A 15,010-nucleotide genomic window follows, 5' to 3' on the forward strand; every position below is an offset into this window, starting at 1 on the left:
CCAGTCTTTGGTTTTCTGAATTTTAACTGAATTCAGAGTCAAACCTAATATATTCAGTAGTCTTTGTTCTACAAAATATATGTAATGAGTGTTTACTTTTAGCCAAGTGTGTTGGGTGTGTGCCTGAAATCTCATCACTCAGAGGAGTGAGGTATAGCATAAATAATAAAAACCCAGAGACAGATATTGGGGTTCAAGCTGAAGATCAGAAAAGCAAGACAGTCAAGCCACCAGCTCTTACCTCTACCTCAGACTGAACCCAACTGCATTTGTCTCCACCAAACTTTAGACTCCTAGTCTGCAATGCTCCCCACCGAGATTCCCAGACTGCAGCCTGAGACTGTATTGTAATTTAAGAAAAGCAGAGCACGAGAGAAAGACACCATGTAATGGAGTTCAAGCAGAAGGGTTTTTATTAGGGAAAGGGATCATAAAAGGGGAAAGGAGTGGGGAGACCAGCCTCTGGAGACAGGAGCAGCAGGAAAGAGGAAAGAGAGGTGTGTGGGGGTGAGGGGGGGGGGGGAGGAACGGCCAGAGAGGGCAGGGGAGGGGAGGGGAGGTGGGCAGGGCCCTTTTAAAAGGGAGCTTAGTGAATGTGCACAGGAGGCCTTCTGAGTGGCTGCAGCTGAGGGTGTATCCTGTTAGAACTCCAAGGACAGGCCAGTACAGATGCCTGAATACTAACAGACTGCACTGAGTTCCTGATAGTCTCTCTAGTTCTGGGATTAAAGGTGTGAGCTTTGTTTTTCTTTTAGACTGATTCACTCTCATGGAGCCCATGGTGGCTTTGAACTCACAGAGATCCCATCCACCTCTGTCTCCTGAGTCCTGGGATTAAAGGTGTGTGCCACTACTGCCCAGCTCTTATGGCTGTGGCTAGCTTTGCATTCGATCTCCAGTCAAGCTTTATTAGATCATAAACAATATATTACCACAGTGAGGCAGCTGGTTCATCATGAATTTGAGGCTAAGCTGGGATATATAGTGATTTCCAAGCTGTCCAGGGCAAATGTAGCAAGATCCTGTTTCAAAATTGAAAACGAATAAGGGGAGGACTTACTTATCACATCATTTTAGTGCCTATGGACTGAGCAAGTCCTAACCAGCCAGATTGACAAGTAGTGGCCATTGTTAACCTTACTTTTAGCTCTAGGTTCACTTTCAAGGGAGGAAGCTCGGGTATCCCCTGACCATGTATAGAGTCCCTAATGCAGAGGAGAAACTACTGTTAATATTTGCATCTCACCTTTTCCTCCACAGATACTACATCAATGGCTCGGACTATTCCATTTTTAGTACCAGGAGTTTTGTAAGTATTGAAATTATTTTTTAAAACATTAGTATTTTTGAACCTTCAGAGAGTTGGCCATACTCTGTTTTATAGATGTTTCGCCTGCCTCTCTCTTTTCTTCTCATTATCACGTGCCCTTAAATATGTACACAGCGCCATGTTTCACGTGGCTTGGATCTGCCACCCTGATTCAGGGAATGAAGAAAGGACAGACATGCATGGTAAAGCTGTGGCCAGGCAGGCTGTGCACTGCAATGGAGCTGTACCTAGGAATGCAACAACCTGGAACCTCATAATGCATGGGGAGGGTTTGCTAGTCTGTGGAGGAAGTCTTGTTTGCATTCAGCGAACAACTGTTTGTGAACATGAACACATGGACCAGAGGAAGAAGACTTTGCCAGCTTTGAGCCTGACCCGCATGGGGAACACTTCAATGGTTTCCTATGCTCCAGAGCCTCGGTCCTTGTCACAGATGTGTGCATGTTCACAGGACACATCACTTAGGACTTCATTCATCCAGGGTTTCTCCAGCTCCCTGCAATGTAGCATGTAAAAAGGAGTTCTTAATTGGTCTAAATAATAAAAACCCGGAGTTCAAGTTAATCAGCTGATCAGATTTTATCCCAATAATGTGGCCCCTGCTTCTTGAGTGCTGGGATTAAAGGTGTGTGCCACCAATGCCCAGTAATAGGCCATTCTTTACATAATAAAGAAGGCAAGGGAATTCCAGGCTGTAGAGAGCCCATTGGCTGAATGACTTTATTAATGGCTCTCAGGTCTGTAAGCATTTTCCATTTTCCAGATTTCTTTTTAATAACAAATACAGAAGAATTCTAAGGTCTAGTAGATTCTTCAATATTCCCAGAATTTAGCTGCTCCTGAACCAGCTGTTCTAGAGCCTCTAGCTTCTCTGTAGTCACAGGCCATTACATCACCCAGACAGGTTTTTCAGTTAGCCATTTTAAGGGTAGGACTTTTGGTCCCTCTATGAGTTCAACACTTGTTTTATTCTGTTTGTGTACAACCTGGATGGTCAGTGTCTGCTTTATATACTGCCTTATAACATTTTTTTATAAACAAGAGTTGGGTTATGGTTCGATAGAGATACTGGAGGAATGCTAATCTGTGTATTCCATTGCTGCAATAGATCACAGCCCCATAGATTTACTGCTACATTAGCCACATTGGTCCTCAGCCATCCCCTTTGTTCTTTTGGTCCCATCTCATGCTTTGTTTTACTTGAGATAGGTTTCCAGTCCCTAAGAATTGAACCTTCTGAAGAGGCCAACTTGGATGCCAAGATTCTGGGGTGATAATGGTAACATCTGTACCTGTGTCCAGTAATCTCTTGAGTATGACATTATTGATTTGTACTCTTAGTTTTGGTCTTTGGTCATTTATAGAAGTCTGCCGAAATATATGTTTTCTGTTTCCCCCTTGAATTTTTGATTCATCCTCCAAAGCTATTCTACCATTCAGAGCAGTATGATTTTTTTTACAATAGGCACTGCATTTCTTAATTGTTCTGAGGAGGACTGTCCTCCACAGTGACTGGGAATGACTGGACTAATTTCAACATGTGGCTTTCAAGAGCACCCCCTCAAAGAGTTTCCAGATGGTAAAGGTTTCCTTGCTTGTATCTGGTTGATCTACATTCATTGGTCCAGTGTCAGCCTTTGCCACATCTTCCACATAGTCCAGAAAGTTGGGGTCTTCTACTTGGGTTATTCCTAGAAGAAGCATTATTTCTAGGAATTCCTTGTCTGCAGTTTCTTCTCAGATGGCCTGTTCTAACACAATTAAAACATTTGGTATTTTGATGCCTCCTCATACCTTTGGAGATCCCTTCTCCTCCCCAAGCCTCAGTGTTATAGTAAGAAGACTCAACATTGGCTGTGTGGAGAGAGGATCCATTCATCCATTGGTGCTGATCTCATCTTTAAGGGCTCAAGCACCTTTTTGCATTCTAAATTAGCATTTTCAAAAGCCACAGATTCAATGAGTACTCATTTAGCTTCTGGATCTGAAACTCCTAATTGTACAGCTTTAGTCAATCTTAATAAAAAGTCACTAAAGCTTGTTTTTTTTTTTTGTTTGTTTGTTTGTTGGTTGGTTGGTTGGTTTTTTGTTGTTGTTTTGTTTTTCTTTTTTTTCTTTTCTTTCTTTCTTTCTTCTTCTTCTTTTTTTTTTTTTTTTTTTTTTTTTTTTGCCTTGTATAATCTTAGTATATGACTCAATTCTTTTCCCTGGTTCTTGACTCTTGTCCCTAGCATTCAAGCCTACTTTATGGCATAAGGACAAGATGTGTCCATTGTATGTAGCTTGAATATCTGTATCAGCATAAAGGCCCTCACCAAGAATGTGATGTTGAGAAGCCTTGTAACCTTTCATTCTGCCTTGATGTTCAAGGGCCTTGGCCTCTTCCCTCGAATATCACTTCCACTGCAGCTGTGGACCAAGTTCTAAAACTCCTGAGACTAATTAAGGCCTTTGAAGCTATTCTATCTCTTGTAGCCCATGCCTTTACTAACTTCTTCACATATGATGAATCCATGCCATAGAAACTACTGCTTCCTTCATATCTTTTTAAATCTTTCATATGTACAGGCTCCCATTTGCATCTGTATATCCTTCTGGGTTTCAATATTTGCTGGCTTTTGAGAAATAGTAACAGGATAGACCATAGCAGGTAATGATGATGATATGACTTTTGGTAAGTCATCTCTGACTCTGAAAGGTACTGGTGATGTTAAATCTTTTTTATTCTCTTTTGTTTGTACTTAACTCCTGGTACCAGGAGTTTAAAACTGGTACCAGTTTTAAAAAGGTCTTCTGTGGTTTGTAATCTGTTCACCATTTTTTTTGAAGTGTTTGAACTTCCTGAACTGTAAACATGTCCAAGGATTTCATTAAATCAGTCAGTTGCTTGTTCTCATTATTTACATATGATATCCTTAAAGATTATTTGGATGGCAGGTATTTGCCTCCAAAAACCAATGTTCTATCTACTTTAGACATGTTCCATTTTGTGAATTGTTTGTCAAAATATAATGGTCATTTTCAGTTGTATGAATCCTTTTTTGCTAAGCTCTCATTACAAGTCTGTAAAGTCTTTATCATTCCTCATTCTTAGCTCCATTATCAAACAATGGATTACCAAGATAATAGCAAATATGACTAATTTAAGTGTATATATCCCAGGTAGGTTGTATGCCGCTTTTAAAATTCTATCCATAGTAGACACGAAAAAGTTTTTAAATTGCCATGGAAGTAATTAACAAATTGCAAAAGAAAATTTAATGAATTTATTTATTTGTCATCTTAAAATGCAAAAATATCCAGTAATTTACTTCAAATTAAATCCTTAGAAGGTCATCCATGCCTCTTACAGTCTTAACTTTAAGTTGCAATAATGATGTTTGGCCAGCAGATGACGCCGGTGTACTGCCAAAGCAAGTCTAAGGGCACTGAAGCTCCAGTCTGACTTATGTCCAACCTTTGGATTCTAAGCAAAAACTCAAAACCAAACCTAATGGATTTTTGTTAAATAGAAAGGGAAAAGGGGGCAACCTTCATGCACTGATTGCCAATTACCAATCAGGACTTGGAAATGTGCACTGAATGGTTTGTGCCAGCTCCGGGAAGTCTAAATAAAGGCTGGGTCAAAGCACCAAATTCAAAGAAAAAAGTTCCAGGAATAGTGAAAGCCACTGGTGCCAGGTGGAGGGGAGGAGCAGGGAGTCAGGCATGGCCCGCTTGTGGTATGGCAGCTGGTGGCTTTCTTAGAGCAGGACAGGGTACCTCCTGGGGCAATTTGTCCCTGTCCAGACATTTAATGTTTGGGTCACATGGGTGCTAAAATGTAAAAAGGAGTTCTTAATTGGTCTAAATAATAAAAACCCAGAGTCAGATATAGAGGAAAATGCTGAGAGATCAAAGAGAAGAAGGAGTAAGCCACTACCACCTTTTTCCTCCTTGGCATCTCGGCAGTTCCTGTTTCTTTCTGCTTTTATCCTCTCTCCACCCAATCATCTCACTTCCTGTCGGTGCCCAGTCATCTCACTTCCTGTTTCCACCCAGCCATCTCACTTCCTGTTTCCACCCAGCCATCTCACTTCCTGCCTGTCTGTACAAACCTCCAAACCTCTGTGGTTAGCTAGTGGCAAGCTCCATTCTCTGTTCTTCAGACAGGCTTTATTTGTACAAGCAAGATACCACCACAGTAGCAAATAAATTAATCAATAAAACCCGCAGCAGTGCTGATGTATGCCTTTAATCCCAGCACTCAAGGCAGATGCAGGCAGGTCTCTGTGAGTTCCAGAACAGCCAGGGCTTCACAGAGAAACCCTGTCTTGAAAAACAAAATACAATAGATAAGTAAATAAATAATAGGCATTACTATTTTATTTATTATGTATAGTGTTCTCCCAGCATGTATGCCTGTATGCTGTAAGCAGCAAGTTCTCATTATAGATGATTGTGAGCCTCTCCCCAGACTGACAGTGTTATTTTACGTATTTTGTGATTTAATAGTCACAAAAGGTGTTATATATACATATATGTTACACATAATATATTGCCTATTGAGAAATAGAATAATAACTATTATTCAACAGATGTAAACTTATACCATTTGTAAACCAGAACTATAAATGTAAAGTCCTCTCAGCTATAGACCTCAGTCTCTTTATTACTTTTTTAAAAAATTAACACCACATCTAGTTCATTCTCTCTTTAAAATTTTCATGTACGTGAATATTCTATTTGCATATATGTAAGTGCACCACCTGTGTGCAGTAGTCTTGGAGATCAGAAGAGGGCTTTGGAAGCTGCAGTTATAGGTAGTTAGTTGTGAGCTGTCATGTGGATGCTGGGAACCAAACCTTCATCCTCTGGAAAAGCTGCAAGAGCTCTTAATGACTGAGCCATCTCTGTAGCCCTGTGAGAGGCCCCTCAAGGCATTTCCTGATGGCAAATTGTTACCTTGACTGTCCCTTGTTGACCTACATTCACTTGTCCAATGCCTGCTTTTGCCACATCTGCATATTCCAGAAGGGAGGGTGTTCTGTTTGAATTATGCTTAGAAAAAACATTGTTTCTAAGAATGGCCTACCTACATGACCTTGTTTTCCACAATTAAAACACTTGACATTGATTTTTCTTCAAACCTCTGGAAATCACCTGTCCTATCCATGCATCATCATGGTCATGAGATTCAATATTGATTGTATCTTGGATCCATTCCTCCATGGTTTTTGATCTTGCCTTTAACAGCCTAATTACCCTTTGCATTGTGCATCAGCATTTTCAAAAGCCAGAGATTCAATTATTATTTGTCTAGCTTCTGAATCTGGTATCATTCTATTTACTGCTGAAGTCAGTCTTTGTTAGAAATCCATGAAGGCTTTCTTTGAGACCTGTATACTTTAGTAAATGACTCAATTTTCTTTCCTACTTCTCCAATTTGTCCCCAGCATTCAAAGCTGCATAAATTCAAGATGTAGTCATCATATAGATACTGCCTTGGTACATCAGCATAATCTCCATCTCCAAGAAGTTGGTGTTGGGAGATTTCCATACCTCTAGCCCTACTTTGTTGTTCAACATTCTTAGCCTCATCTCTCCACCAGGTCCTCCATTGTAATTGAGGATCAGGCTCTAAGACCACTTTAACCAAGTCTCTCCAGTCTCTAGGGATTATTCTAAGTTGGCCATGAGTTTAACTTAACATCTGCTTCCCAAAAATTGAGTGCATGTCATATAAGACTATCACTTCCTTGAATCTCCTTAAATCTAACATTTCCATAGGAGTCCATTTAACTCTTGTATAGCCTTGGGGCTACCTATCATTTGGCAGTTGTTCCTGTAAGGTGACTGAATAAATTAAAGTTGGTTGTTTGAAAAAGCTTAGGCTGTTCCTCTCAAACCTTATAATGCAATGCTGAAATTGGTTCTTCATTGAATTCCTCTGTCTGGGTCTGAATATTTCTATGTTCTGTTTTATTAGGTTTTTCTAAAACTTGTATCTTAGCACAAATATTAACCAACTATTTAGTGATAAAACAAAAGTGATAAAACTGATAATGTTTATAATTGATCTCATATAAGTCCCATCTAAATTAGTTATTCTCTCATTTAATTGTTCCATTTTCAAACTGTCCATCATATTATCATGTAGAGACCCAAATCCCTCCATTGCAGTGGTGTTTCCCATTTTTTAATGTGGGGGGGGAAAACTGTCTTTTAACTAATTCCTCCCTTTGAGAATTTCCTATTTGTTTGTTTGTTTGTTTTGTTTTGTTTTTTGAGAGACAGGGTTTTTTCTGTGTGGCTTTGGAGGCTGTCTTGGAACTAGCTCTTGTAGACCAGGCTGGTCTCGAAGTCACAGACATCCACCTGCCTCTGCCTCCTGAGTGCTGGGATTAAAGGTGAGCACCACCACCGCCTGGCAAGAATTGTTTTACCAAATCTGATGACAATGTCCATGAATTGTGAGGCATACCATATCTGAGTGGGGTACACAGGTGGCAAACTACCTGGCAGAGGACAGTTGCAGCTGCTAGTGTGTTACGTGAGCTGAGAGTGGCAGCCTGAGGAAAGGGGGTGTAGGGAAAAGTCCACAACCCAAGGTGGGGGTGCAGGGGAGGGGGGCGGTTGACTAAACACACACACACACACACACACACCCGCACACACACACACACACACACACACACACACACACCCGCACACCCGCACACGGGATTGTGCTTGCCTGAAGGCAGAACCAGCCAGTCTAGGGCAGGTAAGTCCTGCGGAGTTTAGAGCCCAGGCACCTCTGGAGATTGGGGGCTTGTGGAGTTTGTTGCAGAGAGGCTGCAACAACAACAAAATCCCAAACTTGCTTAGAGGCTTAGGGGAAAAGCTAGAACTTAGCTAGCTGGGTGGTGACTCCAGCAGAGCCCCATGTGCATCTCCCACCTGTGCTGGTGGCTGCAAAGCCACAGGCAAGCGGCTTTTTCGTGAATTTATGAAAGTGTAAGGATGGAAAAATTTAGCCTAACTCTCCCTAGACTCTGCCCCCTAGCAGTGAGTAGGCAAAAGGTCATTCTTGACTGTTTATGACAGGGCGGTTTACAACAGCACCTGTGAAAAAATGAACACAGGAAATGAGCCTTGTCACACTACCTAGAAGCCCTAGCAAAAGCAGACTCCCTGGGTTAAGTGCGGGCTTGGATAGTTCAAATTGATTGGTCCGCACTGGATGAGATGATTGGTTTATGATGCTCCAGCTTTGTTGTAACTCTATAAACCCTATACCCAGGGTTCCCAGTCCTCTACCCCACGTGGAGTATGGCTGTGGACCCCAGTGCACTGGAATATGAAAGGCCTCATGCTTTTGCATCAAGACTGCTTCTCGTGAGTGATTGGGGGGGGGGGGTGTGCCTTTCCTGAGTCAGGATGTGAGGGTTCACGCCCTCTGCGGGTCTTTCAAAAGGTGGGTGCCAATGTGTAGCACAAGTTCTAATAAGTCTTAATAATAAAATCCCGTAGTCAGATATAGGGGAAGATGCTAAGAAATCAGAGAGACAAAGGAGCAAACCACAGCCACCTTACTTACTCAACTTCTCATCCAAAAAGACGGAGCTCTTGTCTCCTCCCGCCTTATCACTTCCTCTCTCCCCACACAGCCATATCACTTCCTGTCTGTCTGTACAGACCTCCTGACCTCTATGGTTAACTAGAGACTAGTTAATATCGAAGACCACCCTTGGATCTTCAGGCAAGCTTTATTTGTTAGAGTATAAACAAGATATCACCACACCCTGGCACAAGACTCCCTTCTGCTGTTCTCTTACAAGACAGACTTAGACTTGACACCTGCTCTCCAATCCTGCTACTACAAGCCAGTTCTCCTTTTCCATATTTTGTTATACATATGCATGTAAAATGTTTATAGTTAAATAAAACGTAACACCCTTCCAAGATGGCCTTTTTAATTACCATCATTCCATTCAGGTCCATCCAAGTTGTAGATTCAATAGTCCATCCCTCTTCTGCTTTGCTGTCAATTAACCCAGGGCCCCAAGTGACATAGCATCAAGCTACATCTTAGTTCCAACCTAGTATCACTTCCTTTTTATCCTTTACTTGCTCTTTGACAATTTGATGCATGTATACACTGATTTATCTATCCCAAACTCTCCTGTCACTTCTTGCCACTCCCCCAACATGTTTCCCTACCACCTTCATTGTCCTTGATTTTCTTAAAACCCCAGAGTCCAGTTAGTGCTACCTGGTGAGGTGTCTCCTGGTTATGCTGGCTTGACCTTGTGCAGGGTAGCCATAACTACAATCATGTCAAGAAGCCAGTACCTCACAGGATCCTCTCCATTCTCCAGCTCTCACATTCCTTCCATCTCCTCTTGCTCAATGTTCCCAGAGCTTGTGGGGCTTGAGGTGTCCCATTTAGGACTGAACACTCAGAAATCCCTTCTCAGCACTTTGGCTACTTGTGACTCTGAATCAACTTTTGCTGGGTAAATCTGCGATGTTCCATAGACATCACCATCCTTCTCATGCCCTTTTTGTGACATCTGTGGGATTTGACTATGGACCCCTTCCTGTTGATTTTTCTCTCTAAAGGGATTTTATTTGATTATGTGTTTGGAGAGGGGCACATGCCATGGCATCCCTGTGAAAGTCAGAGGACTGCTTTGTGTGTGTTGTGGGGGTTGACCTCAGGTTGTGGGACTAGGGATGAGCACCTTTTCCGGCTAAACCACCTTACTGGCCCACTTTAAAAAAAAAAAAATGAAATCATCTTTCACTATCATTAAGATCGGAAGAGTAGTTAAAAACAACTCTCACAGGCTAGCCTGGTCTACAGAGCGAGTTCCAGGATGGGCTGCAAAGCTACACAGAGAAACCCTGTCTTGAAAACAATAAATAAATAAATAAATAACTCACAGCTGCGTTGGTTTTTGAAGTATGCAGAGATCAAATGCTCTCCATGCCAGCTCTCCTGTCAATGATTCTCTTCCCTCAGCCTGATTTTTTCTTCCTGCCCAATTGCATTTCTCTTCTCAGCATTTTTGTCCAGGCTCTAGCTGGCTGGTTTTGAAATGCATAGATTGGTCATGCTGCTCCCATGGGTGTCTAGAACTCTGGGTGGTCCATCTTAACCTGCTTAAAATATTGAGCTTTTGCACAATGCCTTGTCACTGAGCTTAATTACTGATGCCCAATGAGGGTTTGCTGTTGTTGTTGTTGTCCTCCTTTGGATTTGGATATTTTTGGTTCTATCCTAGAAGTTGCATGTTTTTAATGAAATGCAATTTGATGTTAAAAAAAAAAGGATCACTGTTTTTACATAATTGCAATGGATACTTTTCTTGTTGCTGGGATAAAATACCTGTTGAAAGCAACTTAAGGAAAGGAAGAGTTATTTTATGGTTTACATTTCAAGGAATTACATTCCATCATGGTGGGTAAGGTAGAGTAGGAGGCTGGCTGGTTGCATCCACAGTCATGAAATAGAGAGTGAGCAAGAAATGAGGCCCCCATTAAGTGACCCACTTCCTCTAGTAAGGCCCAGTAGTCCTAAAGCCTCCCCCCACCCACAGCAGGTGGGGCCCAATGATTCAAAGGGGGGAGGAGGGGCAGTTCACTTTCAAGCCACAACAGCTGTATGTTAGTCTGAATTTTCTAAAGGATTTTTTTTTTTTTTTTTTTTTTTTTTTTTAGATTTATTAGAGTGGTCTGGGTAGTCCAATGTCTGTCTCCTGACAGAATGGCCAAGAATCCTATAGCTGTTCATTCCAAAAGATTGAATGTCTCAGCTATCAGAGTCTGGTACTGGAGTTCCAGGGGATTCCTAGAGAGCTGCTGTCTTCATTCTACATTAGTACCCTGAAGAAGGAGGTTCTAACACCAACGATACATGAACTTTCCAGACAGAGTGAGGGCAAGCAGATAAAAAGCAAAAGCCTCCTTCTTCCATGTCCTCCTATGTGGGATACTACCAGGAGGTGTGGCCCAGATTTAAGGTGGGTCTTCACCGTTCAAATGAGTCAATCAAGAAAATCCCTCACAGGTGTGCCAGGCTGCTCAGATTTTGGCTGATTGTAGATGTAGTCAAGTTGACAACCAAGATTAGCCATCACTCTAGTGACTTGCAAAAATTATTTCTTCCTATAAAAGTTATTTTCTTTCTACGAATTCCTTTTCTTCTCTTTAAAAAAAATTTTTTTCCTTCCTTCCAGAAGATGTTCTTTTATTCTCATACTGACAACTGAGTTTGTTTTCAAACATGTTTCTTTTGTATACATATAAGGCTATAAATATCCTTCTAACCATTACTTAAATGATACATGGTAATTTTTATAACAAAGGCTATTATTGACATTTTTGAAAATTTATGTGATTTACATTATGATTGTTTTCTTCAAAGAACCATTCAGAAGCCAACTTTGATTTATTTTTGCTTTAAGATTATAGCCACTCTAGGGGTTTTTCCCACCTATGTTAATATGGACTTCTAATTTTATTTTGCTAACATTGGAAGGAATAGTATGTATTATAATAATTGAGGTTCATTAAGATTTTCTTTATAAATGTGATCAGTTTGGGTAAATGATTAGTGAAAGCGAAAGAAAGTATATATTTTTATAGAGGTTAATTTTAGGACTATTTATATATTATTTTATTGGACTAATGCTATATATTCCACCCAAAGACACAGAGTTAGACTCCTAGTGCTCTTTTTCCTCTCTCTCTCCCCCTCTCTCTCATTCTCTCTCTCTGTGTATGTCTCTGTGTGTGTGCATGTCTCTCTCTGTCTCTGTGTGTGTATGACTCTCTGTATGTCTATGTGTGTGTGTCTCTGTGTGTATGTCTGTGTGTGTCTCTGTGTGTATGTCTCTCTCTGTGTGTATATCTCTGTGTGTGTGTGCACGTATATATCTCTGTGTGTATGTGTGTGTGTGTGTGTGTGTGTGTGTGTGTGTGTGTTTGGAAGTAGGGAAAAGGTAAAAAGGTAACCCACGAAGTCATGATGGTTGATAGCTGGTGATCTGTCAGTGGTCAGACCTCAGAACTAAAGTAACTTGTTTTTAATCTCCACAATTTATCAGAATATCATTCTCCTTTAAATGCTTAATAGACAATTTTAACTTCATTATTGCATGATATGTATCTGTGTATGTATTTATGTGTATGTGTAGTCTTCATGTGTATTTATGTGTGTGTGGTATGTATGGTGTGTGTAGTCTGTATGTGTGTGTTTGTGTGTGATGTGTGTGTAGTCTATGTGTGTGTTCATGTGTGTGTGGTATGTGCATGTGTACTCTGTGTATGTGTTTATGTGTGTGGTGCATGCTTTTATGTGTGCATGGTGTGTGTGTAGTCTGTGTGTATTTGTGTGTATGTGGTGTGTGTATGTGTGGTATCTGTGTATATGCATGTATGTGTGTTTTAGTATTTCTGGAGGGAAGAAGAGGAAGTAGGATCCCATGAACACCTAGATGAACAGTATTTGTTTTGTTTTGTTAAATGAGCTTTCATCTCATTTTTTAGATTGCATTAGAATATGAAGGAACATCTTTTTCATCATGGCAAATACCAACTACTTGTAAAGCTGAAAATACAAGGTAAGTTTTTTTTTGTTGTTGTTGTTGTTGGCCATATATATATATATATGTCTTCCCTCAGTGTAAAAATGTCAATCACATAATGTAGATGTTCAAATTCAAAGCTCTGACTTCATGTAAATTTCTTTTCATGAGATACATGTGGGGGAAAAAAGGGCTAGTTTGCTTTGAAAATAGAAGTGTGCTATTGTGAATGAGAATGCCCACTTCCCTCCAATGAGCTCATAGATTTGCATGCTTAGTCCCCAGTTGAACTGTTTGGAAGGATTAGGAGGTATGTTTTGGAGTAAGTATGTCCTTGCTGGAGGAGGTGTGTTACTTGGGGTAGGCTTTCAAGTTTCAAAAGCTCACAGCTGGCCCAGTGTCTGTGGATCAGGATATAAAGCTCTCAGCCCCCACTCCAGCTCCATGCCTGTCTGGTCCCCACCATGATGATAATAGACTAACCCTCTGAAACTAAGCAAGCACCAAATCAAATGCCTTCTTATATAAGAGCTGCTTCATCATGGTGTCTCTTAACAGCAATAGAACAGCAACTAAGACAGTTGCTATATTAAAGTTTTGTTTTTGTTTTTTGTTTTCTCATTCTAGCATACAATTAACTTGTTTAAGATTAAAAGTTGTGGGTGGATTTTTAATCAGCCTCATTAATACATTTGTAATGACTTCCTCTTTTCTGTTATTTTTGAACACTAGTTTAACCAAGACAAAAGTACATTGTGCTTCTGCTGGCGTTCATACTATAAAACCAAATGTCAAAGACAAAGTAAGTTGATTTTAGTGATGTTTCGTTGAATCTTGAAAAATAATCAGTTACATTATCATATGGCCTTTTCAACACAAATTGTCTTAAATAGTTTTAGTCCTAACTACAAATGAGGGCTATTTTAAAATTACTGTCAGTCTGCCATTATTTTTCATATCTGAGTATAAATTGTGAAATGATAATCTAATTTTTACTTGAGTTTCCATTTTTATTTGTTCATTAATTCATTCATGATGCTGGGGATTGAACCCGAGGCCTTGTACATGCAGGGCAAGTACTGCACCATTCAGCTAACATCTCAGCCCTACTATTTAGCCATTTCATCAGGTAGTATGCTCGTGTCTTGAGTGTTCATGGTACTCTCAGAGGACTAGGTCTCATGTCACATGTTTCAATGGCAATATCCAGGACCAAAAGCAAACTGAAGATTTGTCTTTCATTCCACTTCTTTTCCTTCAATTCAAGAAAACATGAATGCAAATAAATGATCAAAGAGACAATGAAGCTGCAGGGCTGTGAAAGAGACAGACAGTTCTAACAACCAAGAGCATTTCCACACATTGCCGAGCATACTTAGTCCCCTGGGCAGTTGGGAATTGCTGATCCAGCAGATGAATGGAAGTGTGTTCCCACAAGGGAGGAAAATAGAACAGACACAGTAAGGATAGCAAGTTGTCAGATGGCTCCAAAATTTGCCATTCATTCTAGTAAATAGAGAAGCTGAGGAGCTGAACACCTTCTGTATGTAAGTCATTAATTCTAGTCTAAAATCTATTTTCCTCTATTAGGTCAGTGACAATTCCTCTGTGATGTTCAGGCTTATATTCATATTTGTATCTATTTCAAATTTAACATATATATTTTTTCTTCATTTGTTTTTAGAACAAGGAAGAGGAACGCTATTTATCTGTGGATAATTCTCATATTTGCTTCTTGTGGTATTATAAAGTTGTGTAAGTAATGTACAAAACAAAGGTGATTAAGGCTTTTATTTAGCTCCCACTTTAAAAAAAAATCAATCACAGATTCATTATTCATATCATGATTAGCATACAAACCTTTATTCACCAACCAAAATGTTCTCAAATATATTTCCAAAGTAGTATTGAATTAGAAGTTATTAAAAGCCAGCAGTGGTGGCGCACACATTTAATCCTAGTACTTGGAAGGCAGAGGTAGGTAGATCTCTATGTGTTCGAAGCTAGCCTGGTCCAGGACAGGCTCCAAAGCCACAGAGAAATCCTGTCTCGGAAAAAAAAAAAAGTTATAAAAATATCAGCAACTACAATTTGAATACTTACTGCATCTACATATCTGTCTATC

General features: G+C 40.2%; 1 protein-coding gene across 1 annotated transcript in view; it reads left to right on the plus strand.

The window, feature by feature from the left end:
• The window catches only part of Catspere (catsper channel auxiliary subunit epsilon), a 92,633-nt gene that overhangs the window by 9,949 nt on the left and 67,674 nt on the right, over window positions 1-15,010 (plus strand). The window contains exons 2-5 of the mRNA XM_051185776.1: window positions 1,261-1,309; window positions 12,848-12,921; window positions 13,618-13,687; window positions 14,570-14,640. Coding sequence (XP_051041733.1) covers window positions 1,261-1,309; window positions 12,848-12,921; window positions 13,618-13,687; window positions 14,570-14,640 — 264 coding nt within the window. The remainder of the gene's footprint in view (window positions 1-1,260; window positions 1,310-12,847; window positions 12,922-13,617; window positions 13,688-14,569; window positions 14,641-15,010) is intronic.

This window comes from Phodopus roborovskii, unplaced genomic scaffold, assembly GCF_943737965.1.
Source record: "Phodopus roborovskii unplaced genomic scaffold, PHOROB, whole genome shotgun sequence".
In the NCBI taxonomy this organism is placed as follows: Eukaryota; Metazoa; Chordata; class Mammalia; order Rodentia; family Cricetidae; genus Phodopus; species Phodopus roborovskii.